General features: G+C 37.7%; 1 protein-coding gene across 2 annotated transcripts; it reads right to left on the reverse strand.

Annotated features, from left to right (window-relative positions):
* Window positions 1-61: 61 nt before the first annotated feature.
* Window positions 62-26,714, reverse strand: slc16a1b (solute carrier family 16 member 1b). 2 transcript variants are annotated; one of them, XM_065247134.1, is made up of 5 exons: window positions 26,564-26,714; window positions 9,199-9,482; window positions 3,932-4,075; window positions 2,958-3,740; window positions 62-2,852 (listed from the first exon to the last, which is right to left on the reverse strand). In XM_065247134.1, the coding sequence occupies exons 2-5, from the start codon at window positions 9,413-9,415 to the stop codon at window positions 2,611-2,613; spliced, it is 1,386 nt and encodes a 461-aa protein (XP_065103206.1). In that variant the 5' UTR covers window positions 9,416-9,482; window positions 26,564-26,714; the 3' UTR covers window positions 62-2,610. The 2 variants fall into 2 exon arrangements, with proteins under 2 accessions (XP_065103206.1, XP_065103208.1); XM_065247136.2 differs by lacking the exon at window positions 26,564-26,714 and adding an exon at window positions 26,116-26,350.
* Between the last annotated feature and the right edge of the window lie 243 nt (window positions 26,715-26,957).

A 26,957-nucleotide genomic window follows, 5' to 3' on the forward strand; every position in this document is an offset into this window, starting at 1 on the left:
TGGTTTTTGTCTTCATTTTGTTGTATAGTGTTTCCTGCATACATGAAAATAAACACTAATATTGAATTTACATTTTTAAAAAAGTTTATTGATTTGCTCATCCAGACAAAACATACAAAATCTCACACGTGATTTCATTATTGATGGAATTTTGTGCACAAACACACTGTCAGTCAATCTCAAACATTTTCTACCCTTTCTTTCTTTGTCTCAGTCAAGTCTTGAACAAACAACATTTTTAATGGATCCTGGTTAGTATTTTTGTATTACATTTACTGACAAGACAAAAAAATTTTCAGGGTTGCCCATTTTCTCAGCACAGCAGTATTTTTCTCCAAATGATTACCTGCTAAAAAATTTAAACTCATATGACCGGTTAACGAGATATAAAGTTGAGCCCAGTTAGCAATGCACTTTTTTGTTTCATGGCTGCTATTATTTCACCATGCTAAGATGCCATTACTAACTCTGCCACACCAGAATATGTCAGTATACAAACTCAAATTCCTACAGGAAAGAGTCCAATTACTTTCTACTGAAAGGAAAAAAAAAAGAGTATGGATTAATTTTACCCCAATTTAAAATGTACTTAAAGTGCGCAATAAAAATCGGCACCTGCTGTAGATCTGCTAAAAAAATAACTACACAATATTGTTAACTAAAAATTACTTTAGTCACAATTACGGCTGAGTCGCAATGTTTTTGGAAACCAACAGGGGGTGTTGTTTCCTTCCTTTTGTTAATGTATTGTAGAGCAAGTCCATGTCACTTCATTTAAAGTTGCCTCAAGGTAACAAACTGCAGCCCTCTTGAGCCAACACTGTCAAGCAAGTTATTTCAATAATCTGCAAAACCTTTGTAACTTGATCTAGTTGCAGGATGGTTGTGCGTTTTCCATAAGCTCAGTAAATGTGCCCTGAAGCTATAATATCAATTCGGAAAACATCAGGAATATTCTTTCTGTTAGTGCGCTTACCCGTTTATACAAAAGCACTTTCATTGTGCAAATAAGCAACTGTTGATATTCAAGATCTGCTATATAGATTAAACTCATATACTTAACATAGGAGAATATCTATATAGCAGATCTTGAAGGCTTCATACTGGAATTTGTCTGTAACACACTTGATCCTCCTCCCAAACATGATGGATAAAGCAAAATAATATCACATTAATAATAGTTCCACATCTTGAAATTTAAAACAAACTTGTTAAACAGAGGATTTTGAAGTTAGTATGGTTAGGACAGGGCTCCAGACTGCCACCAAATGGTCGAATTTGGCCACCAAAATTTTAGAGTGTCCCACTGAATTTTACATCCAGTCGCACATGTGCGACCAGTAAATTTGACCTTTTTTTGTGATGTGACACTATATTTAAAACAGCACATTGTACTTTCTGCATCTATCATCAAAGTATTTATTAGTGATACAGTGTATTACTTAATAGAAATCTGAATAATTGGTTAGCATGTTGATTTACAGTATGTGCCCCTAAATTTTCTGGTTGCGCCCCTAAAATTTTCAGTTGGGGGCCACTGTGCTCCTAGTGAAAAAAGTTAGTCTGGAGCCCTGTTATACGCTTAAATACATGTATACACTTTTTGTAGATCAAAAGGCACCCATTTCAAGGCACAGAGCTTTTGACAACCACGTTTAGCTTTAACACATGTGGTCACAATATGGTCAAAGGTGCAGATGGAAAGCCACTATTTGAATGTTCCCTAGTGTCATTTATTCTTTCAGAAAACATCATTTTGACTACGTAAATGAATTGAGAATTGCTCAGAGCAAAATGTGAGACTTGCTCAGAGCAGTGCAGGAGTTTCACAGTGCTGTGAAATCTCCATGGTAACAGAGGAACACAGTTGAGTGATGAGATGCTAAGCGATGTGCTGAGACTGCTGTGACATCATCATCATCATCATCATCAGTGAGAAAGCACACGGCGCTCGGCTGAGCTTTAGAGTGAAAAGCAACCTGAACAGATTATATTTAACAGAATACACAAAAATCTCTATGATTAAAATATGTGAAATCCAGACCAAAAAAGCCTGGCAGTATTCTCTACTAGCCAATCAGAACAGCAGAATAAACATAGTAACACTAAACTAAATTTTTAAACAATCTTACTTGACCTTTAGAGTCCAATAACTCATTAACCCTATATCCTTAAAAAAAAAACACATTAAAAGGGTTCTTCTCCCAAATCTAGGCTCAGTTCACATGGCAGTGCTGAGACACAGGGTCTGTGCATTGCCTAAAGGCTGGTGAAGTGTATAAGTCTGATTATATAAAAACTAAAACCTAGGAATGCGCTCATTATATCTATGACATACCAGAAAAAGGCGTGTAGAGAAACTCCTTTATGCATGTAGGCATCACAATAAAAATCACATCTAAGGTGTGGGTTTGTATAGGACGAGTGTCTATGACAGCAGAAAATCCTTGGCACCCAAAAGTCCTTTGTGCTAATTTTAACATTGGCTGAATTGTTAGGAGACAGGACAAAGGGAAACTAAATTTTGTGTTTGTTGTTTTGGACAGTCGCAACAGGAAGACGTGGATTGTGATGCGTTACAGCGTCTGTATCCTTTCCGGGAATGAAGGCTCACGCTTCAGACGCATCTCTGTCGGCCTCCTTCGCCTTCTCGTTCAAGTCATTGTCTAGATTTGTCTCTTCCTCTCTGTCTTCTAGCTTGGCTCTTCGTTCCTCCTCCTCCTTCTTCTCTTTCGCCACTAGCCTGTAGTTGATTCCCATTCCCACAAACAGGAACACACTGGCTATCGCCAGGACGATTCCACAGGCGTAATATGTGTATTTATAATCATGGTGGATATCATTTAGTCTTCCTGCAAGGAGATAAACAGAGAAAGAGATTTGTCAATTTCTATTTTGTCAATTCTAAGATTTGGTACTCATTCAATCATGATGAAAAGCTGAACACGGATCCTTACCCAGCAAAGGAGGTCCCAGCAACACAGGCCCGCATTCTACAATAGTGACCAGGCCAACCGCGCTGGAGAATCTCTGCGCACCCACAAGATCCATCAGGGTCTCGAACAACACAGAACTGAGCCAGCCGAATGCCACGCCAAAAAACACGGCATAAATGGCAAAGCCCATGTAATCGGTGGTGAACGGCACCATCAGGTGGCAGATGGCGTTATATAACACAGACGCGGCAAAGAAGTACTGTATACGTGGACGGACCCAGCGAGTGTTGGCCACCAGGCCCATGGATGGCCGAGCGATCATGTCAGTGAAGGCTAAGATGGACAACAGGAATGCTGCTTTGTCCTTAGCAATATCTTTACTCTTTGCATAGTTGCTTAGGAAGACGAGTGGAGCGAAGAGGCCGAAGAACATGATGCTGTTTCCGAGCAGGTACAGCAGGAAGCCCCTGTGAGTGAACAAGGTCAGATCCAGGAAGCTATTTATGGTTTGCATGATAGTTTTTTTCTCTCCCCTTTCGTTTGTAGAACTGACAGGTTGTGGTTTGGGTCCAATGGGGCGCATTAAGGATCCCGCTACACAGCAGTTCAGCAAAGCTCCGCCCAGGATGAGAAAACTGCCCCTCCAGCCAAACTGATCAAACAACCAGCTGTTCAGTGGGGCCAATGTGGACAAGAACACAGGGCTGCCCGCCATCGCGATGCCATTGGCTATTGGTCGCCGCTTGTAGAAGTATTTTCCAATCATGGTCAATGCCGGGTTCAGATTGAAAGCCAAACCCAGACCTAGAAAAGAAAGAGAATGAAAGAAGCACAAATTAGAAACCGAGACTGAATACTTTTAGCACTGAAATGTACTTCTGTAACACAATGAGACAAATTGTAAAATGGGAATTCACAGAGGAAAAGGAACAAAGCATAGGATTTAACCTGATCGCATGTTCACATTTTTTTAAAGTGTCATTCAATGCTCGTACCGCCTATAACTCCGACACAGAAGTAAAGACCCTCTACTGAGTCGCAGAAGGATGCAGCAACCAATCCTGTTCCAGACAGACAGCCACCAGCAATCATGATTGGCCGACTACCATACTTATTCACCAAAATACTGCTGATTGGTCCTGTTGAGAGAAAACAAGTAGGTTAAAACACATGAGCTTAAAAAAACTCATGACAAGACAAGCAAGAATCAATGAGATTTGATATATGATCAATGTTCCACCATATTTAATAATAATGGGCCGATCTGTATGTAGCTATGAATATGCAACATATCAATTGCTAAAAAATATTAAATAAACTAAATATTAGCATTCTCTCACAATTATATATTAACATACCAGAGTCATTTATATTACTTAAATGACAAATGGAGTTTCACCACAATGACTCCCATATAAGATTACATCACAGCATTTTAATAAGAAAAATATTTATTTGTGTTTAGCTAAAGAAAGGAAGTCTTATACATCGGAAACGGCATTTAAAAGAGAATTTTCTATTTTGGGAAAACTATTCCTTTGCCTCATTCCAATCATATACAGCACAATGAATATGTATTTGTTTATCAGTAAAAATAATATATAACAATAATATTTCTTGCAAGATGTTTTAAAGGGGATATTTCACAAGACTTTTTTAAAGATGTAAAATATATCTTTGGTGTCCCCAGAGTATGTATGTAAAGGTTTAGCTCAAAATACCATATAGATAATTTATTACAGCATGTTAAAATTACCAATTTTAGGTGTATGCAAAAATGCAAATTATTTTTGGGTGTGTCCTTTAAAATGCAAATAAGTTGATCTCTGCACTAAATGCGGTGCCATCGTTGGACTGTGTATATTAAGGGGCATTATTATCCCCTTCTGACATCACAATGGGCGCCAAATTTTGCTAAGTTACTGGGCTGACCTTTTTCACATTTTCTAGGTTGACAGAGGCACTGGGGACCCAATTATAGCACATAAACCTGGAAATGTCCCCTTTAAAATCTGGATTTTTTTGTGTTGGCTACCACTAGATGGCACTATAAGAGCAGCCATAAAAACATCACTGACAAAACATGAATGATTAAGGATATGAGAGACGATTCGGAGGAAGGAAATTGTGATGTGATACACGCACAGACAGACACGTGATGTGTCAATGGAGAAAACCACCATCAGCAGAACTAAGGCTGACCAAGGGCCAGCACAGAACAGGAACTGCTCATTCATCTGTATGCATGTCTGAGACGAATGCTGTAGAGAATATAGTTAAGTTTAACTAACCCACCTTAACACAATTATTATTAGACAAACCCAAAATACATTTTCAGAAGTTAGTAGCATGTTCCCATTCACAAACAAAAAATGCATTAACATCAATCTACCTTTAAATGTTAACTTTATAGGCTGCACTGTAAATCACAGTAAACAGTGCTGAATTTTTAATTCCAACATTATAAAAAATGAAGTTGAATGTTTTAAAATGTGAAATTACCAGAAGTTTATTGGTGAATAAAAAGTGCTGTGTCACTGCTGTGCTTATGAAAGGCCCCATTTGGAGCCCTTAAACTTTGGCAGTGAGTTGAATAACTTTACATACAAGGCAGGCAAGACACCACAGCCTTTAAAAGAGATTGTTCAGTCAATGTGGTAAGCACGAATGAAAAAACACTAAGAATTTTAAGAGATGATGAATGATGAAGTTTGGCACAATGTAACACTCGCATTAGCCAAGTTTAGTAAATCTTCCCCTCTCAGAATGTCACTCTTGCTGTTTTGCATCAACATTTAACATCGAGACGAGCAGAAACCGTGTCATAAATTTATTGTAGCCCATGAGATTTCAAAGCCATCTGTTCAACCCAGTCATGTTCCTCAAATTAATTCATTCTGACAGGCTTTATTATTTAGGGGGACTGGAAGGTCTGGTGCTTCACAAAGACACCAGTCATCCAGAGACACACACACACACACACACACACACACACACACGCACGCACAATTACATAGTGCTTCAGCTGGTAGGTGTTTTTACATAATAAAAAATGTAAGAGAAAAATCTTTTTTTTATATAGCATTACTTTAAATCAGTACTGAAGTTAGCCAAGGTGAACAGGTACGGCATGTAACACTGCAGGAAAAAAACCTGATCACTTAATGTGACTGGATTTGACCTAGCAAAAGGAAACTGCTGGAAATAAAAAGTGACCACACCAGATTTTGCTTTCCATTCAGTACACTTTCATGCTTATCTAAGCATAGATGCACACACGGTATGCATGCAATCTGAATTAGCTGTGAACTAAAGTTCAGGTTTGGTGAACTTGAACGCATGCAAATAGTGTAGCAAAAAGTTGCTCGAGCAACAGATTGACGTGAGATCTCCCATCCACCTTATTTTCCAATGCGGAAGTAAGTGACGCATTTCCCTTCTTTGTGTGAGACGTCCGTTTTAATAGCCAGCAGGTAGACAACAGTGCAGTGGGAGCACGCATAAAACATGATTAAAAAAAGGTATGGTTAATATTCACAGAGACATACCAGTATCTTTACAATGGGAAAGTCAGTCGAGTGTTTGTACATGGAATATAGCAAGACTTTGTGTTTTTAACCTTTTCAGGCGATGGTTTAAAATGTCACAACTGTCCTTCTGTCCATTTTAATTGATTTGTTTGAATTTTTATGGCGACACATCAAGCTTCACGACAGTCAGCAGCATCTTTTTCATTAAACACATTGTACATTTTTTGAACAAACCATAATGAACATATTAAACTATTACATGTATTCAGTATTGTTTTCGTTTTATGAAAAAATGTTTTGCAGTAGATAAGACATGAGCTTATGAAATTATTTGCTCATTTAAAAAAAGTACAAAAGTAGTACACATAACAAAAATAGGGGTGTGCGGAGCACAAACTAACTAGGGATGCACCGATACCACATTTTCTAAAGTACTCGTACTCATTAAAAGTCCCCCGATACCAGGGATCGATACCACGGTCTGAGAAATGTCTATGTTTGAGCGGCGTGTAAGGGGTTAATGCCTCGTGTTGTCCAAAGAGGCAGAGTTTACAACAAACTGGAAAACTAGTCCCTTGTTTTTTTGTTAAATGATATGACTAAAGCTGTTACCTGTAAATTGAAATCATGTTTTTTATTAAGTACTCTGTATCGGTATCTGCAAGTACTGAAATGCAAGTACTCGTATTCCAAAAAAGTGGTATCGGTGCATCCCTAAAACTAACGCAGAGTTAATTGTAACACGGACTGTTTAGATTGTCGCATAGGGTTGAACTTTTCGTTTTTCTGGTATTTCCATAGAGTTATTGATGAAAGAGTGTTTTGGGGGCATGCAAGTAAATTTTTTCATCAATGTTTTTTTTTCGGTTTCCGAGTTGGGTGTGTAAGATACCAAAACCAATGCTATGTCACTTAATCCGTGTCTTGTTGACTAAAAAATAGCATCGTTTTGAAATATGTCTGCAGCTCTCAGCAACTTTTTTTGGTGGGCTTGAAAATATTTTCACCCAGCGGGGTTAGTTGTATGGGGTGTTAGATTGACCCCTCAGACCTAACGATATGAAAACAGCTAACGTTAGCGAAATTCTTGCCGTTGTTTTAAATAGGCTACACACTAATAATTACTGGCTGCCAACAAAATAAATTTGCTTGTCTTAGATATGAGAATTAAAAGTGTATATACTTGTCTATTATAGACAAATATATAAATACTCAAGTATATAGACGAAATAGTATTGCAATATTTTCCTGCAAACTTAATTTTTAGCTTTAGTGTTACAACTAACCTCCGGCCTGTTACAATTAACCCCACGTATGGGGTAAGTTGTAACGTGACTTCTGTCACGTTTGGTGTAATTGTCCAAGAATGGCAAGTACTAGAAACAAACTTCAAATGTTCATTTGTAGCAGAGATGTGTGTGTTGCTTGCGTAAAAATATAATTATTCAAACTCAAATATTTGTTGAATGATTGAGCCAAAACCAAAAAGTGTTAGGTTGTGCCCCGCTCTCCCCTACGCACAAACACATTAAGCACCATTATAAACATGAACTAATAAGCAGTTTATGTCGTATAAATTCAGTCATATATGATGTTATCACATTTTTTGTAATAAACCAATGAAATCAGCATCTTTTTACAGCATAATATTAGTAGTATTTATTGATAACTGGCAGTTTCTATGAAAGGATATACTGATGGATGTGTGGATACAGCACGTGCGCCACAAACACATTCAGCTCTTCTGCATGGGGTTAAACCAAATGTTTTGTAAAGATTTACTGCGTTTGTACCAGCTATTACGGCAACCTCTAACCTCTACAATTAGCTATAGTGGCTCACCAGAAGTCTCACACAAAGAGGCTCAAAGATGGCGGCGCCCACATTTGTGTCAAAAATAAGGTGGAGGGAGTAGAAAAACACAAAAGTAACTTTTTCATAATTCATTATGGAATTTTTAACTATTTAGATTTATTTATTCAAAACACCCATGTAATGTGACACAATTTTCTGTTGCTCATTTGCATGGTCTGAAATAATTTTCTTAAAATTTAATGACTCCACTGTAGCATACATTCAATCACATAAGTTAAATCTAACACTCACTTCTTAAAAACTCATGCACTTCCATTCACAGACACAGAAACTAAACCGTTCACAAGCTAGGTGTCTATGAAAGTCTCTTTGTTGACTTCAGACTACGTGCAGAGTCACATGTGCATAAAATAGTAAGTGGGTGTGGAAAACCCAAACCCTGTTTAACTCCAGGACATGACATCAATAACCGAAACCCACCGCACCCACACACTATGACGTGGCAGTCTGGTCTTTAAACGTCAGTCGTACAGTAGCATAGCCTTGCATGAATCAGCAGTATACTGTCAGTCAAATCTGGCCAGATATGCATAGTACTATTTTTATTGGCATCCTTCACTATAAAACAAACAAAACGCTCCAATGCCTTTACAAACCAACATTACACTGCAAAAAACTGGTCCTTTAAACTGCAACACTGTCGGATTAGACAAGTTTAAGCCTGTCTATACTTTATAAACCTATCAACTGTATGAAAATCTTGGAAGATACAAGCAACCGTGCAAATGTGATGTCCTAAAGTGCACATCAGTAGCAGAGTCACAACAAAAATTTTGGTCAAAGTTTTAAACAGCTGTATTTGATTCTACTACCAAAGCAGACAAAACCTCCTGAGACAAACACAAAATGAGACTGACCTCCTGCATACATAACAGCCAGCATGATTGAAGATATCCATGACACCTGACTGCTGGTGGCATCGAAGATGACCTCGATCTCTTTGAAGAAGACTGTGATCGACTTAGGGAAGGCATAGGAAAACCCAATGCTGATGAAGGCTCCTACCACCACCGCCCATCCCCAGCCGCCTTCCGGAGGCGTGTACCCCACCGGCCCTCCTGTCGCTGGAGGCATCACTACCCAAGCACGGTGATGAAGATGAAAAGGAGAAAAATAAGAGCTTCAGGCACTCTGGATCAGTCTGTGGGGAGAGAAAGAGAGGGATGTTGAAATCTGCAAAATAAACATGCACACGATCAAATGGGATCTTTCAGACGGTGTCACCACTGTTGACGGGTCCTGACAGAGAAACATATAAACACAAACAGGGCAACATGAGCACGAGTAGAGTACACCATGTATCATTAAATCTTGCAAACAAACAAACATTGTGTTAAGAGCTCGTAGTTTGAGCAAATTACATACATTTGGTTACTTTTTAACTGGGGTGATGTCAAAACACACAAACATTCAAGACTTTGAGACTGATAATAACTACTACAAACAGACAACTCCTAACGTAAGGTCAAACAAATCGAATGTCCTTTCCATGCAGGTGAGCCAAAAAATTGGAATGTTGGCTCAGATACACACTTCTTACACATGATACTTTACCCTGTACTTAACCTTAACTTATGCCAAATAGAAAATTTGGTGTTTATTATTTTAAACATAATGCAAGTTAAAGGACACTATGTTTTCAAAGATTAATTTCTTTATTGTATGTAGTATATTGTATGTTTTATTAAATGCTTTTAAATATAAAAGTTCTTTTCAAAGTGACTTTCTTTGTGACCTTTTTGATTTAAAGAAAATTATTTTATGTATTTGGTGTATTGCAATGTGTTTACTCAATTACAGGTTAAAAACACATTGGTTTCCACATACCATACATTATTGTTGTTCCTTTATGCCCCACCTTTCTAAAACGTATATGACATATATGTGGGGGCGTTTTTAAATAAAGCAGTTTTAAGAAAGATATGAGCCTTCACTTTGAGAAAAACTCTATCTCTAGGTTTGAGACTTTACGGATCTTCTACAGTATATGCACACTATGCAACACCTTTTAATGCTCCAAAGACCAAGTAAAATATGAAATCGCATCATATGAACCCTTGAAAGGCTATCTCGACTATGAGACTTCTATGCTTTAACACTTTACATTGGCTGTCTACTAAAATCCATTAATAGAAACGCTTTAAATATTTTCATTACTTTCAAACATCTAATACTCATTTTAAGCTTTGGAGGCCGCCATTATGTTTTGCCCATAGTGCATTCTGGGCAATTACGTGTAATGTTACAACAAAACATTACTACTGTTTATTATAGTAAATACTAGAGATGCCCTGATCGATCAGCCGCAGATCGGTATCCGCCGATAACGGCATTAAATGATTCGATCTGTACTTGCAAAATTTGCAGATCTTATGAACCGATTGTTCTGTTTACTTTTGTTATCACAGGGTTCCTGAATGCAGCTGCCATTAGAGACCATTTTTATGCATTGCAAGCATTTTTATAACCCGTTGCTCATGTGCGACGTGCAGATTTGGATTGTTCTCTCTGTGTGTATTTTTTTGTGTAAAACAAAAGTTTTGTATTTTGTTTTTCAAATTTTTTTGTTTAAATGTAGCTTAAATAAATTGATTGCAACCACTTACCCTAAAAACATATAAGTTAATTGAATAAATCATTTTTTCCAGTGTACAACGCATACAATAAAGCCTATACCGTATGTACACACACACACACGGAAATTGCATCCTCATACCGAAAGTTTATTATTTGCATGCATTTAAAGTTGTGACAGTTTAAACTTTCATTTTCGTCACAGCTGCTTTTGTCCCTATACCCCTGACGTGCACACACAGCAGCCTGTCATCAGTGCACGTGTACAGAGGGCTCTCTGCCATGTCTTAAAGCTACAGTAACCTAATTCATCTCTCAATAAAATTACTCTCTGCACATCACTTTTTCATAATTGTTAGGCTTCCTATGAATGCGTGTATATTTAATTCATACAGTACACACTGTGAAGGGTTTTATTTTCAGTACTTTTAACAGACAAAAGCCTTTTTAAAGGATTATTTAAATTTCTCTTGGCATAAGAAATATTTGTTGTGCTAATTTATTTGATTCTCTATAAAAAAAATGATATACCGAATTACGGCAAGTAATATAGCAAAGGCAACATCTGTGGTATTACTTTATCTAGAAACAAGTAACAGTCATCAAAGAGCTTGAATATCAGCTTGAAGAATTGGTATCAGGCATTGGTATCGGCCAATCATGAAGACATCAAAGTGGTAATCGGTATAGGCTGCAAAAATCCTGATCTGAGCTACTTTCTACTAAAATCCATTAATAGAAACGCTTCAAATATTTTCATTACTTTCAAAAATCTAATATTCATTTTAAGCTTTGGAGGCCGCCATTATGTTTTGCCCATAGTGCATTCTGGGTCGATTACATGTAATGTTGCAGAAAAACATTACTACTGTTTATTATAGTAAATACTATGGAATCTAGTGCTATAGTCATATGAGAATGTTTTACTTTATAACACGTCTTTATTGTTATCATCCTTCATTTGTATGTTTTTGTATTGTACATCCTCTCGAGTTCACACTGAAAGGGCTGAACAAAAGACGTTGATGTTCTTGTGTTTTTAAATGGCATGCAGGTGTCAAGATAGGTAGCCACAGACCACACCTTCTGCCTGTGTGCATTTATAGCTCTCATCCTCTGTTTCACAACATTTTACAATCTATCGATTGAAGACGTATTAACCACGTTTACCTTGCTGTAACATAAATGGAGCTGTTTTGATTGCAACCTTTTGAAGTCATGTATTCTAATATTAAAAAAATGATGGCTTCTGACATTTGTGCTGATTTAAATTTCACATTTATATAGCCAATCCTAATATGAATCTATTGCGCCATACATGTGTTATAGTCTGTGTATCCTGTCAAAAAGACTTGACTTCCTGAATTCAAATGGCTCTTTCAACACTTATGCCATCAATATTATGACAACAACAAACATAACATATACAATGGTAAAAGCTTAGTTAGCAATAAAAAAAATTTCCTAAAAGGCAAATTTCCACTGACACATTGGCACACAGTCTCGCTTTAGAGAGATCATGGAGCGGCACTATTCATTTGAATGTCTCACACCAGTATGCATGCTTGGCAGGTCAAAGCTAAATGACTAACACTCAATGGGACTCTGTGAGAAAGCAGGGTCATACATCAGGAAAAAAAAGAGAGCGCGAGGTTACCAGCTCCATTTTAATCTTTAAGCTGAAGCAGAACGCTGCTCACCTGAGTACTCAAATGACTTTTCTGAGGTCATGTTACTCACATAGGAGCCGGTTTAAGCGGCAGGTAAAAGGAAAATGAGGGAGGTGTTGTTTCTAAAGCAGCATGACATTGCAATGTCATTCTTTGTTACGTCAAACCGTTTATGTGTGATACAATGTCACATGTATATGTGGAATTACAGTCATTTACAGTCAATTGTTATGTGTAGAGTAGTAGAAACCTACTCATGCTCATGGCAGGCTAGACACTCCTGCCATTGACATTCATACAAGAGTGTTTAAGGTGAGGCCAGCATCTCCTGTAAAAAAAATTTGGGGGTACAGTATCCAAACCCATGATTTCAGTGTTGGTGGCAACAAGCTCAGTAACAGTTTCAGATGGTCATTTGCTGGTCTATGCGATAAAGTGAAGGTTATTTATCAAGCTATCTGTTAACAAGTGTGTGAAGGTCAAGAGCTTTTAGTGTAAATGGAAAAACTGACACTAAAACCGGCTGCTACTGCATATTAGGTCACTAATTATGAGAGACTGCTTAACTGATTAAGGTATGTTCCTATTTAAAACTGGTTGGCACACATTTCTTTGCTGTGAAATGACAAAGTAACCAACGTCTAAAGTCACCAAACTCAGTGGCATACACAATGGGTTAACCTAAATAAGACAGAACTGAACTGGAGTAGGAAATACTACTATTTTTATATAATGTGTATAGAGTTTGTAATCAGATTTTCTGTCCATTAGACGCAGATGCCCCGAAGTTAACATCCGGTCTGGATAGTGACTCAACTCACCTCTGGGACAAATATCTTGTTGAAAAGAAAAATGATTCAGTTTCCTAAAGACGATGAAAGATGGTGACCACGGATCACTGTTGTGTGAAGAGAGGTTTGGCAGCCAAGCAAGAATTTGGGATCTGTAGTTAACATTGTATACATGAATTTAACACAGTAACGTTAGCTTAGTGTAGTAGTTAAAGGAATAGTCAACTCATTTTCAATATTAAACTATGTTATTACCTTAACTAAGAATTGTTGCTACATCCCTCTATCATCTGTGTGCGTGCACGTAAGCGCTGGGGCGCGCTGCGACACTTCGATAGCATTTAGCTTAGCCCCATTCATTCAATGGTACCAATCAGAGATAAAGTTAGAAGTGACCAAACACATCAACGTTTTTCCTATTTAAGACGAGTAGTTATACGAGCAAGTTTGGTGGTACAAAATAAAGCGTAGCGCTTTTCTAAGCGGATTTAAAAGAGGAACTATATTTTATGGTGTAATAGCACTTTTGGGAGTACTTCGACACGCCTGAAAAGTCCGCTCCCCTTCACCCTCTCATAATGGGAGAGGGAGGGTGTTACTGCGCCGAGTCGAAGTACTCCCAAAAGTGCTATTACGCCATAAAATATAGTTCCTCTTTTAAATCCGCTTAGAAAAGCGATACGTTTTATTTTGTACCACCAAACTTGCTCGTATAACTACTCGTCTTAAATAGGAAAAACGTTGATGTGTTTGGTCACTTCTAACTTTATAGATATCTTTATCTTATTGGTACCATTGAATGAATGGGGCTAAGCTAAATGCTATCAAAGTACTACCTATGCTCCAGCGCTTACGTGCACGCACACAGATGATAGAGGGATGCATCAACTCTTCTTAGTTAAGGTAATAACATAGTTTAATATTGAAAATGAGTAGACTATTCCTTTAAACTTCAGCTATGTTTTGAACTAAGAACATTTACCGTAAAACTTAAAATAATAGCCGAGTCCCAAATATACGCCTCTCTCTTTTAGACGCCTGGTGTGACGACAGGTTTGGGTAAATAAACGCCCGTCTCAAATACTGGCCTGGTCTGTTTTTTAGTTTTGGGTTGCATTTAATCTTCTAAAACCCGTCGTCTGTTTAAGCCAGTTCTATGGTGCAGATTGCACACGCTAAAGTTTTGATTACCGGTAGATGTCACGTGACAGACGCAATCGTTCCGTTACTCATCACTATGACAACACAACAAGGTTGGTCGTCAGGATTGCAGTGATGATGACAGTAACGAAGTGGCAATCGGAAGAGTTGGGACTTTTCCCAGTGGGCCGGTAGTGTTTTGAGGCCGCTGATAATAGCCGGGCTTTCAGTCTTTTGTCATGCATGCACTCCCGCCACACATTGTATTTCTCACGCGGAAAAACTATTTATCATATATTTAATATGCTCCAACACCCAAAATGTATCTGGCCGCACCGCTATCTCTATCAAGCCCGTCTCCCCTGGAGTTCTAGTCAAGCATGACACTAAGCCAATAAAAAAAAAAGAAAGAGGCTACACAATAGCCAATCAGAAAATAGCACTGTTGTATCTGTGTAAGTGTAACCAATAAAAAAGCATATCCTCATTTGCTTTATTTATGCTGCATGCCAATAATTTAAGACTGTTATTCTTACACGAACTAATTTGTTAAACACATTCAAATTATAAATAAAACGTAATATGTGGTAACCCGTAATATGTGGTAGATGCCTGTCTCTTTTAGATGCCTGGTGTGACGATAGGTTTGGGAAAATAAAAACCTGGGCTATTATTTGAAGTTTTACAGTAATTGTTTATTTTGCATGTACCATAAATAATCTCTACTCTAGAGGGACTCGGTCTACTTGTTAGTTTTAAGATTAGTTTTGGGACACAAAAGCCATCTGTTTTTGCTGTTTCTGCTGAAACCAGATTTAAAGTCTTTTTGCCTTAAATTACCTTATGCTCCAAAGCCTAAAATAACTTAAGAAACATGTGCACAGCCAATCAGATCCAAGCCTGTAAAATTCTTTGTCTAGTATGCATCAAATTCAAGTGAAGAAGGCTCATAGATGCCTTTTAATTGACATCACTTGAGGGGGAATTCTGTCTGAATTTCTCTGCTTGTTCATTTGGGTTCAGCTGGGTTCATCCCTTTTTGAAACAATGGATTGAAAATAGCCCAGCATTTCTAGACTGCACACACATATACAAACAGGGAGAACATGCATCTGCCTTTCTTACATTGAGGCACATACTGTCCTTACCGGAGCAACATCATGTTCACAATCACAAGTAGCCAAAACTTTTACAACACAGTGACGATGATAACAATCATTTAAGAGATTCTGAAATCTCCAGACAGCTGCATGTCCTTGTCGCCTCTAATAAGGTATTAGGAAATACATACATGTTCTGAGGAAATAACTCACACTAAACACAAAGTTCCTGGTAAGCAGGATGACCTCCCTTACGACGTCTTACTCACTTTGCAAGTCAAACACACCAACATATCCTCTAGTTATATCAAAATGTTCACAACATTAAGTAAACTACATTGGTTGCCTTACCAAATCCTTAAACACAGTTAAAACTTTTATTTTAAACCAGTTTTGTATTAGTGGAATGTGAATGTACAAACATCCTCACAGACAAGCTTATACTCACTAGCTCAGCTCATTACAGACAAACACAAAGTTATGAATGGTGCACCAGTTAAATCTGGTGGTAAATGAGGTGATGCATTATAAGACCTCCCCTTAACCCTAACTGGTTGCTAAACATGTCAGTCTTGTTATCTGTGTCCTATGGTTACGCACTAAGGGTTTCCCCACTACCACACATCCCAACAGCACATTCCTGTGAGAAGGAGCTACATTAACAGTTAAGGAACCATTTAGCAAAGCCCAGCAAGCATAATTAAAGAAAATTAGGTCATTTTATTCTGATGCCCGTGATGTTCTTTCATTCTAAGCTTGTCGGTCTTGACAGAACCACTGGGTTTAGAAATATTTACTCAGGCACATCAAAGCACTCATCTTGTTTCTAATACACCCAGCAGGGCAGTAAAGGCAGGTAATAAAACCCCAGATCAGCTAGCTCCCTGCTGCCTTTTCAATTCTACAGAAATATGTGCATTTAATCTAACTGAAATCTGAGACAGGAAAAACTAATGCGTGTGTTATGACCCCTGAATATCTCAAATAAGCGCTTTCACTTCCCGCTGACTTGGCATTTGCCTACACAAGGGCATTTTGGATTAACTGATGTATGTTTTTACAAATCATTTATAAAGTGCACAACAACCTTGCAAAAACAAATTATTAAAGATTAATGCATCTGGTTATTGAAAAACTTGCCTGTGTTGTAATATAAAGGGTCTCAATAATATTACACCACCTTATTTGTGTACAAGTAGTGTCATGTACAATGCCCAAAAATGATAACTTTAATCTTACTAAAAATACTACACAATCGGTGCATCTGCCATAATGCTTTAGTTTACCTAATTAAGCCATGAAGAGCAATTCTACGCTGAGACCGCAGTTTTGGACAGGCAACTGGTTCAGTAGTCTCATGAGAACATGTGGATGTCACAATGTGCTCTCAACTGTGGACGTGGTTGTGCATCAGTCAGACTCTGAGAAGTAAAGGTTACAGGCTAATATTTATCCACTGGGACCCTTAGGAAACTAACTAGCTCAGGGTTCAGGGTATGATGCTGACTACCTTAAATTTCTTTTTACAAAAGACCAAGTGTGTATGATCTAGTGATACGCTGTAACTGTGATATTTCAAAGATCATTTTAAGCCAAGTTTATCCAAGTAACATGTCCTACATCTTCTTAATTCGCCTACCCATATACTATAACTAGGGCTGTCAATCGATTAAAAATTTTAATCTAATTAATCACATACCTTGTGATTAATTAATCTAAATTAATCGCATACATAATTTTTGCTGTGAAAGTATTAAATATTTCAATTTAAATAAATCAATGAATAATCAGCATTAGTGACATTAAAGTTCCAAAACTCTTTTATTATTATTTTCACTGTGCAAATAATGGCCATAACAATCAACAAAATGACCTAACAGTAATTTGCTAAGGAAATAATTTCAAAAGTGCTTCAGGAAGATTATTTACCAAAAGTTTAACAGTGCAGTATCAATTGCAGGGCTTTTTTGTGCAACTGAAAATAAACCTTAAATAAAAAATCTGCTCTTTATCTTTGGTATTCCGAGACGTGCTAGGTCGTACCTCCGGATTAACGTTAACTCCTGGACGCTTTGCATTGATGTGGTACTTAAGAGTGGATGAACTCATATGTGATATGCAAATTCATTGCTGCAGACATTGCAGACAACTTTATTTTTTCATCACTTTTATCAGGCCGTTTTTTATTAAGTAAATATTCCAAACAATGATCCAGTCACCGCCAGCGTGTTCTCGTCTCCCTCCTTCATTTTACAGTCAAATGGTGGCTAGAACGTTTTCAGGTTCAAAGGCAATATGGAATGGATTAATCAGCATAATTTTTTAACATGTTATTTTTTGTCCGATTAATTAATCGAAATTAACGTGTTGCTTTAACAGCCCTTACTTGAAAAATTATGTCATATTTTTGTTAGGGGTGCGCCGATATATCGGCCGATGATGCTTGCTATGCTTATAGTTGTGCATAATATCGGCTGTGCAATTCAGAGTAGTTATCGGCCAGGTATTATTAGTGTATATTGCATTTATCGCTGCATCCCTAATATTTGTGTTGGGAAAGTACATACATTTTGGTATGCCCTTGCATTTCAGCTTCTCTTTATTTATTACTCATGTATTATACCACGTGGCTGTTGATGCATTATTTTTCTATAAATGCACACCTTTAAAATGTCTAAAAGAAATTACCATCAGAGCAATGTCTGTGGTAAGTAACCATGGTATAAGCAGAAAAAGTGACTCCGGTCCTTTGAATTATTTGAAAATAATGCACACTTGGAGTTGTGGATATCAGTTGTTACAGTGTGCATGAATCTGCACTTTAAATCTTCTCTGATTATTCAGCAAGACCACTGATGCTTTCTTTGTTACAGCATCTGAGATTTAATTTTATTTAACTCACGGAAGTTACTCAAAATCTACCCCTTAAAATTGGTGCATCTGAAAATAATAACAAGGGTAAATCATTCTGAAGCTAATTTATTACACCGTCTCTGATCTATAACCTTCATCTGTCATGCACTTCACTTATAGGCTACCATTCGAATAATTCACATAATTATGTAGAACAGGTTGTTCGGTTAACATTGTGTCCTCTGGCTGACCAATAAAAGATCACCCAGAATAAACCCATTGAAACCCATTGAAACTAAATATACTGGACCTAATAGGGTGGTTTCCCGGAAAGGGTTTAAATTAATCCAGAACAAGGTCGAAGTTATTTTAGGAGTTTTTACAAACAAACTCTACAAAAAAAAAAGAAACTATACTGGTATGCATCTTGAAACAAAACAACGGTACTAATATATATTAAAATATGTCAGCGCAAGGTGTTTTTGAAGTAAAAACAGCTCAAACATGCATTTTAGTCTGGGACTCGGATAAGCTCTGTCCGGGAAACCGCTCTATTGTATTTGCATTCTTGATCAAAGTCCAAAACATTTCCATGTCCATTATTGCTGCATGGAATATGTATTGCTTTACCAACTGTAAGTGGGAAGAAACCAGTATACTGTGTACACATTAATAGTAAGCTAACATAAGCGCGAAAACTCACACAGCTTATCTCAAAGTCAATATAAATGTAGCAGATGACAGCATCTTAAAAGCAGGAAATGATTGTTTCCTGAATAGATGGCGAAAGTAAGAAAACATAAAATGCACCTGTATTCTTGAGCATGAGAAAACATAAAACATTTTAATAACTTAATGATCTGTTTTAAAGTGCACCCATTTTATTGCTAAAAAGCAACATTATTTTGTGTATTTGATATAACACAATCTGTTTGCGTGGTTTATGGTTAAAACACACATTTTCCACATACCGTACATTTATGTAGCTCCAGATATACTGTCTTCCTGAAATACACTGAATTTGTAAAAAAGTCATCGATCTGAAAAGCGCTGTCTCCCCGATTGGCCAGCTACCTCTGACAAGCAGGAAATGTTACGCTCCTTACCATGTTTGAAAGATTTTAGGGCTGCAGCTATCGATTCTTTTGTAATCGATTGATCTAGCACTGAATCAATCGATTAATCAATTAATCAGATAAAAATTTTGTGTGTGTTTTTAAACAACCAAAACAAATTCAATTCAATTCAATTCAATTTTATTTATATAGCGCTTTTCACAAAAGTCAATTGTTTCAAAGCAGCTTTACATAAATTATGAGAGGAAGAAGGGGAGCGGATTTTTCAGGTGAGTTGAAGTACTCCCAAAAGTGCTGTTCCGCCATACAAAATAGTTCCTCTTTTAAATCCGCTTAGAAAAAAGCGCTAAATTTTATTTTGTACCACCAAACTTGCTCGTATAACTACTTGTCTTAAATAGGAAAAACGTTAATGTGTTTGGTCACTTCTAACTTTATCTCTGAGTGGTACCATTGAATGAATGGGGCTACGCTAAATGCTATCGAAGTGTCGCATCGCGCCCCAGCGCTTACGTGCACGCACTAAGATGATAGAGGGATGTATCAACAATTCTTACTTAAGGTAATAACATATTTTAATATTGAAATGAGTAGACTATTCCTTTAACATGTACTAGCACGCACTTGTAATCAAACCATAGGAGCTCTTTAAAAAGGGATGCACTGACTGTTTGCAAATTGCAACTAAACCTACTCGTCTAGATAAGTGAAAAGAATGAACGTTTTGATGATGCAATCGGATAGCAACCAGCATAAAGTGAGGAGCATGTGGGCTTTATAAATTTAGCAAACATGTCGGCATTAAGCATTTTAAGTGTCAGAGAAAGATATCATTTTTTTGTGATTTTCAGTCAAATCATTTAATTGGTAAACAATCAGTGGACCCCAAGTTACAAATGTTATAACGTTGTAAATACTTTAGTTGGTTTGTAAAACGTTTAAAAAATTCAGCTTTAGGGAAAAAACGAAAAATTAAAAGTTGTTTAAAACAACACCAAAGAGTTTTTTTTACATTAAAATAATGTTTCAAAAAAAAGCTTCAGTCGTTCATCCACTCGAAACAGGGTGAACGGCACTTTCACATTCGCTTTGAAGCCCTATATTGGCCAAAACCGCACTAAAGAAGTTTCCAACCGTCGGGTCGCGGTCCTGTAGTTCGAGTGAAAACTACAAAAACTTGCTTTACGGCAGACCTACAATCCAATCAGAGCCAGCTTTGCTGCAGTAGGCTAAATTATTTACGACAGTGGTAATGGACAATTCTGCTTCCAACCTGTAGGGGGAGCAAAGAGCAAAAACTCTTTAGTGGTGCTTTAACAGCATACAATGCCTTAATGGCTTCAGTGTGCAACCAAAGATTCCTGTTGCAAAAGATACGCAAATATGCAAATGCCTCATCTAATCACTAAAACTTATCTTAATAATGCACTCATTACATTAAATAATACATTGTGCTGCTCACATCTATCTTATTCAAACCGTTCTTCTGATCAGACATACCAACCATCACTAATATGCAATAATTTCATTATGACATAAAATTGCAACATTAAGAAATCCTCAAACAATTTCCACTTCTTAAGAAATCAAGAGAATGACCAATGTCTTCAATACAGATAATCGAGACACTCATGTATGTAACTTTGCATGCATAATACACATTGCCTAATTCAGAAAATTCAGCTTCTAAATATTTGCTGACTTTTATATCAGTGAACTACAAGTTTTATAGCTCAATGAAGCATTAAGGTGAAGCAAATCAGTGATAGCATTCCTTCCCTCTCAGCAGGGAACCTGGCACAGCCATAATTACATTGCATACACCCTTATGAAGTAAAATGCAGCCGTACACATGAGAAATATTAGCAAAAGGTTTACACAAAAAAAATTATACAAAGACGTTAACGTCAAACATCTTTACAAAGGCTTAAGCCCAGTGAGGCGGGTTTAAACACACCCCCAACATTCATTGGTTTCTCACTGATGCACCACATCGGTTTCCTCAGGGCTCTGATGACAACAGATGACTAACGCGTGCTAAACGTTTACATGTGACCAAAGACTTCCGTGAAAGACTTTTCTCCAGCTCAAACTTAAGGATGTCTTTGAGAGTCTGCTTCTCAAGCTAACATTTACAACCAAGCAAAGAGAAAAACAGCCAGACAGACGGGCCCCAACCCATTCAGATTCTCTTTATCCCCAAATCTTGACTCTAAAAGCCTTTCTATATCTAATGAATGGTGTCCTGTTTTAAAACAAACAAAATGGAAAATCCTATTGCTCTTATATCATTAAATAATCTTACGATTTCTTTCTGGAACACAAAGAGAAATTCTGAAGGTGAAAGCTTTCATAAGTATTAAAAAGTAGACTTATATTGTGTGTCATCTGAGGACATACAATAGCATTCAATCACACATAATCTTACCCTCCAGAAAGCTGTTAACTGCTATGACAAGATAATCAAGTCAGTAAGCAGCTGATCCGGTTCTTTCTTTCTGTAAGATTTGTGAATCTTTAATATAGCTCTATGAAATCTTTCATTAAATATCTCACTTGAAAGAATGAATCAGACATCACCGCTTCTCTTATGAACATGGCATGCTTGGCACTCCTGCAGCTTGGTATAATACAAAGCGATCATACTAGTCAAACAAACTGAACTTTGGGGGTCAAAGGGTACGGTACGCATAGTGTGAGTACACCCTTAATCATCTGTTTTACACAATCAGCCCTACAGGTACGCTATATAGGTTTACATTTTTAGCTTGATATTATAATTCTGTTCTGTGAGCTTTGTGGATCTCTTTAATCTTTATTTTATAGCCAAATTCACTCCACACACAATATTACCCAATAAACTACCAATAAACTTTGGCACACTATTGCCAAAATCCAATGTCACATTTGTGGATCTCTTTAATCTTTTTCAATCCTTTAATGTATTTTATCTTTATAGCCAAATTCACTCTACACGCAATATTGCCCAATTAACTAACAATAAACTTTGGCACACTATTGCCACACACAACCATTTGAACCGAATAAGTTACATCGCATGTTTGAAGTGACTCAGTTGAAGAAATGTTTTTCCCTCATGTGGCACAGATCGGATACATAAATGTGCAGCCCTAATTCCGATATTATCAGTTTCAGGCCTCATTCATATGTGGAAATAAACCGGAAATGAATCGGATATGTGCATTCGCATCCATGTAAGCAGACAGATCGGATATTCCTATCTCAAGTCAAGACGTGTCGTGCGGCATTGAAAATGCGACGCTGGCAAATGACGTCAACTCAGGTGGACACCACCTGCGATCACATGACTCTTCTTCGAAGCGCAATGGAGGACGACGGCTCCACTTAGAGGAGCAATGTTGAAGTTTTATGTCTTGTTATAGAAATAAAGCTGTATAATCGTTTATATATATATATATATATATATATAATTATTTGTGTCCATTGCATATCGCAACATTTTACTTCATCTGTGGTTAAGATGTTCTGGCCCAGTATGTCTACCTTGAATTGTTTTGTCAGTGTTTAGTGTAAATGCAGACAGGATATGAGTCTCTTTTAAAAGATGACGTTGTGGTTTGCCGAAAATCGGATATACAGGCAACAAATCGGAATTGGGCATCAAGATTTGCAGTGTAAATCCAACCTAAGATATGCAATGCAGTCATAATCTATGACAAGCGTCAATAATCTTTCAGCGTGTATAATAAGCCAACAATAGAATGACCTTTCCAGTATTCAACTAGCACCTCATACATGGAAACATACGCACACGAGACAATTGCCATGACTACTGAGCACTTGCCGTGCAAGTACACACATATAAACCTGCCTGCCAAACCATCAAACATTCAGACTAATCTATAATTATAAAGATTTCAACAAAACATTAAATAAACAATCTTAATATCCATGTGTACCAGTACTAAAAACTGGATGGTGCCAGTTTGGCAGAGTGAATTCAAATGCAACACTGTCAGAAAAAACACAAAAGTTGTCATTGGGACGGTCCTATTTATTGCGCTTTTCCATTGCATAGTACCCCACGGTTTGGTTTAGTTTGGGTCGGGTCAGCTTACTTTTGGGAGCTTTTCCATTGGGTGCAGTACGTAGTACCCAATACTTTTTTTCGTACCACCTCGGTTGGGGTTCCAAGCGACCCGAGCTGATACCAAACGTGACGCGAAAACACAGTAGATCCCTGATTGGTCTGACAGAATCGTCACTACTGCGTCATCGCTATAATGTAGATTAGCTTTACCTGTGCTAGCTTGCGCTGTCTCCAGCAAACATGTTGTCATCTGTGCTCTTCTATAAGTTCCCAAACTCCCTTTTAGCGATGTAAAACATCCACAGGTTGAGAATCAGGGACACCATAACAGTTTTTTCCAGACTTGCTGTTTGCTGCGGAACATTCGCGACGAGCACTTCAGCATTATATGCTTAAATGCAACTTCAATGAGGCTCAGCGGAGCGCCGTCGACTGACGCTGTGGCGTTTGAACAGAAACTGTCATGCGAGACAGAGTGATAAACGCTATGTGCAAACATCTATTTGTGTTGGCCAATTTTAATTTTGTGGCGGACTGAGAAATAAAAAATTATGGGAATGTACAAGGACGCTCTCACTTGTATGATGTCACAGCAGTATGCAGCGCAAATATAATAACACGCCTATAATCCCTCCCACTGCGAAGTGATACCAAACTCGATGGAAAAGCTAACCACGCCAAAGTGAGGTGAGCTGACCCGACCCGACCCAAACTGAACTAAACCGTGGGGTACTATGCAATGAAAAAGCGCCATTTGCCTCGGTTAGCTTATCCATTGAGTTTAGCACCACTTCAGAGTCGGAGGAAATATAAGCATGTTGTTTTATTTGAGCGTCATTTAAGTTGAAAAAATGCTGTGCATACGTGCAGACCTGCACGACGTGAATGTGCTGTCACAAACCACAAGTCTGGAAAACACTGGTGTGGTGTTCCTGATCTCAGCCTGTTGATGTTTGTTACCGCTAAAAGGGAGTTTGGGAACTTACAACAAAGTATAGATGACAACAGGTTTGCTGAGACAGCGCAAGCATAAAGGTAAAGCTAATCTTGAATTAAGCGAAGACCCTCGTAGTGACGATTTTTTTCAGACCAATCAGTGATCTACAGTGTTTTCACGTCACACTTTAGTATCAGCTCAGCTCGCTTGGAACCCCAAATGAGGTGGTCCTCAAAAAAAAAAAGTATTGGGTACCACATACTGTACCCAGTGGAAAAGCCCCCAACAGTAAGCTGACCGTGGGGTACTGTGCAATAGAAAAGCGCCATTAGGTAGAAACATGTACCTTTGAAATACCAATATAGACCCTTTAGGTACAAAGGTACACTTTTGAAAGACTACCAGCCCAGTAACAGCTTTTGTACTTATCTGAGTGTACATTCATACACTGATCAATGATTGTGACCTCACTGGACGTTTGGTTTGCCGAAAACACTGCCCCCTTTACAAACTCAACCTTTTGTTCTTTGCGTACCTTTGATCAGTTACAACAGATCAGTCCTGATCATGGAGCCTTTCTGCCAAATCACATCATGAGATCGAATGAACCTCAATTAGTGCCACTTAAACTCACTTCTAACAAACATTGCAGCACAACATTCCAATACTCTTTAAAAAAAATAAAAACTAAGATCAAACAAAAATGTAGTTAAAGATGTGCTAAAGAGGTTTTATTAATGGAAATCATTATCAGTGTAAATGTGAGCCCAGGTCTAAGAGGTGATTGCGTCAGAGGACCTCTCCTCTGGAATTCATTACTACTGATATGATTTAAAGGTGAATGAGTTTAGAGAAATGTGTGCATTTCTTGCATTAAGTCACTTTCTATGATGATGATGATGATGTAAAAAAATCTCAGGTTTCTGACATGCAAATGTTTCAACTTGTACTAAGAGTTGAAGGAATTGTCAGAGACTGACATTGATTTTTACCTATCTACCAAACTATTGTTCTTTACATGCCAGTCCCAAACTGGCAGAGACCAGTTTATTTTAACCAGAGGTGACTTTGTGGCCTTCATTTACTCTCTGTCTAAAAGGCAAGGACATTAAGTACAATATTGAGCTTGGAGAACTTTCATCTGAATGAAAACATGATCTATTGAATCAGATTTCACACAAACACTGAACCTCAAGTGGTAGAGTAATTGCATTAGCATCTCAAAGGTCATAGGTGCGATTCCTAGGGTGCACACATAATAAGAAAAGAAATGCACATATTTAAAGGCACTTAAGTCGCTTTACATAAAAGCCGGAATGAATAAATGTTAATGGACCATACGGTCTTTATTCCGATTGCTATTTAGTAGATACATGACTCTATCAAAACCTAGTACGGCGCCAAATTAGACATCACTTAAGGGCACATGCCCTAAAATGCAGCCTACGTAGGGTTTGAGACGCAGTTATGAAAATATATATTCAATTAAAACATACACACATAATCTTTATATAATTATTAAAATTAAAATGAAGTATGTAAGCCAACTAATATTACTCACTTAAGTGTTTGAACGAAGCTTGTTATATGTTCGAAACCTGTACCATCTTCGGCTCTGCACGTGAGAGCATGACGCGCGTGGCGGACCCGCGAGAAAAGAAACGGAACCGTGTTCAAATGAACCAACCCCTGCTTTTGTTGTTTGAGAAAAGACCTAATTCAATGGTGATGCAACAAAAACCCAGGTACCAGATTGTTTTAATGTTCTCCACTATCTTGATCTGTAGGACTATACGCACTGCGACATCCGTGAACGTTACTGACGGTAACACACAAGACACATCACCAGAGAGTTCCCTTTCCCCCTCCAGACTTGAATTTAATTCATTGAGTCCCTTTGTGTCCCTTTAAATCTCCGGAGACAAAGCTAAATGACCCCCTTTCTCTCTCTTTCCAGCGCGACCATGTGGTCCACACAATACGCTACGTGTGATCCCATAAACACATACCTTTATGTTTCATTCGGTTCCTTCGGTGATAAAACTATTCTACCCGTCTCTGATTTGCGGTCCCGGTCCGGTTAGCACCACTGTGAGCTCTGAATGGCTCCGTTGACTCGTGGCTGGCTTCACGGTGAGTTTTGCATCAGCGCTGTTGTAATAGAATTCTGCGCATGCGCAGTACTGTACTACCCGTACGACCCTCCAGTTCCAACAATATTCTCCAGTTACAAGGACATCATGACTTACTCTCCATGAATTTGACCGTGATCTTCAGGCCTTATAACTCGTTAAACTAAAGCAATTCGGACAGTATTTATAAATACATACTACATAAGTATTTTTTTTTTAAATAAAGAGAAACTTTTAGGTGAATGTGAACTTAAAGAGGGACTTTAAATAA

Source organism: Paramisgurnus dabryanus, chromosome 11, assembly GCF_030506205.2.
Source record: "Paramisgurnus dabryanus chromosome 11, PD_genome_1.1, whole genome shotgun sequence".
Classification (NCBI taxonomy): Eukaryota; Metazoa; Chordata; class Actinopteri; order Cypriniformes; family Cobitidae; genus Paramisgurnus; species Paramisgurnus dabryanus.

Bases quoted from the DNA above. Each gene is read 5' to 3' on its own strand.
- slc16a1b (XM_065247134.1), bottom strand. From the start codon at position 9,415: ATGCCTCCAGCGACAGGAGGGCCGGTGGGGTACACGCCTCCGGAAGGC. The intron at 4,076-9,198 runs GTCAGTCTCATT...TTCTCTCAACAG, and splicing joins GGCTGTTATGTATGCAGGAG to GACCAATCAGCAGTATTTTG. The intron at 2,853-2,957 runs GTAAGGATCCGT...ATCTCCTTGCAG, and splicing joins GCTGGGACCTCCTTTGCTGG to GAAGACTAAATGATATCCAC.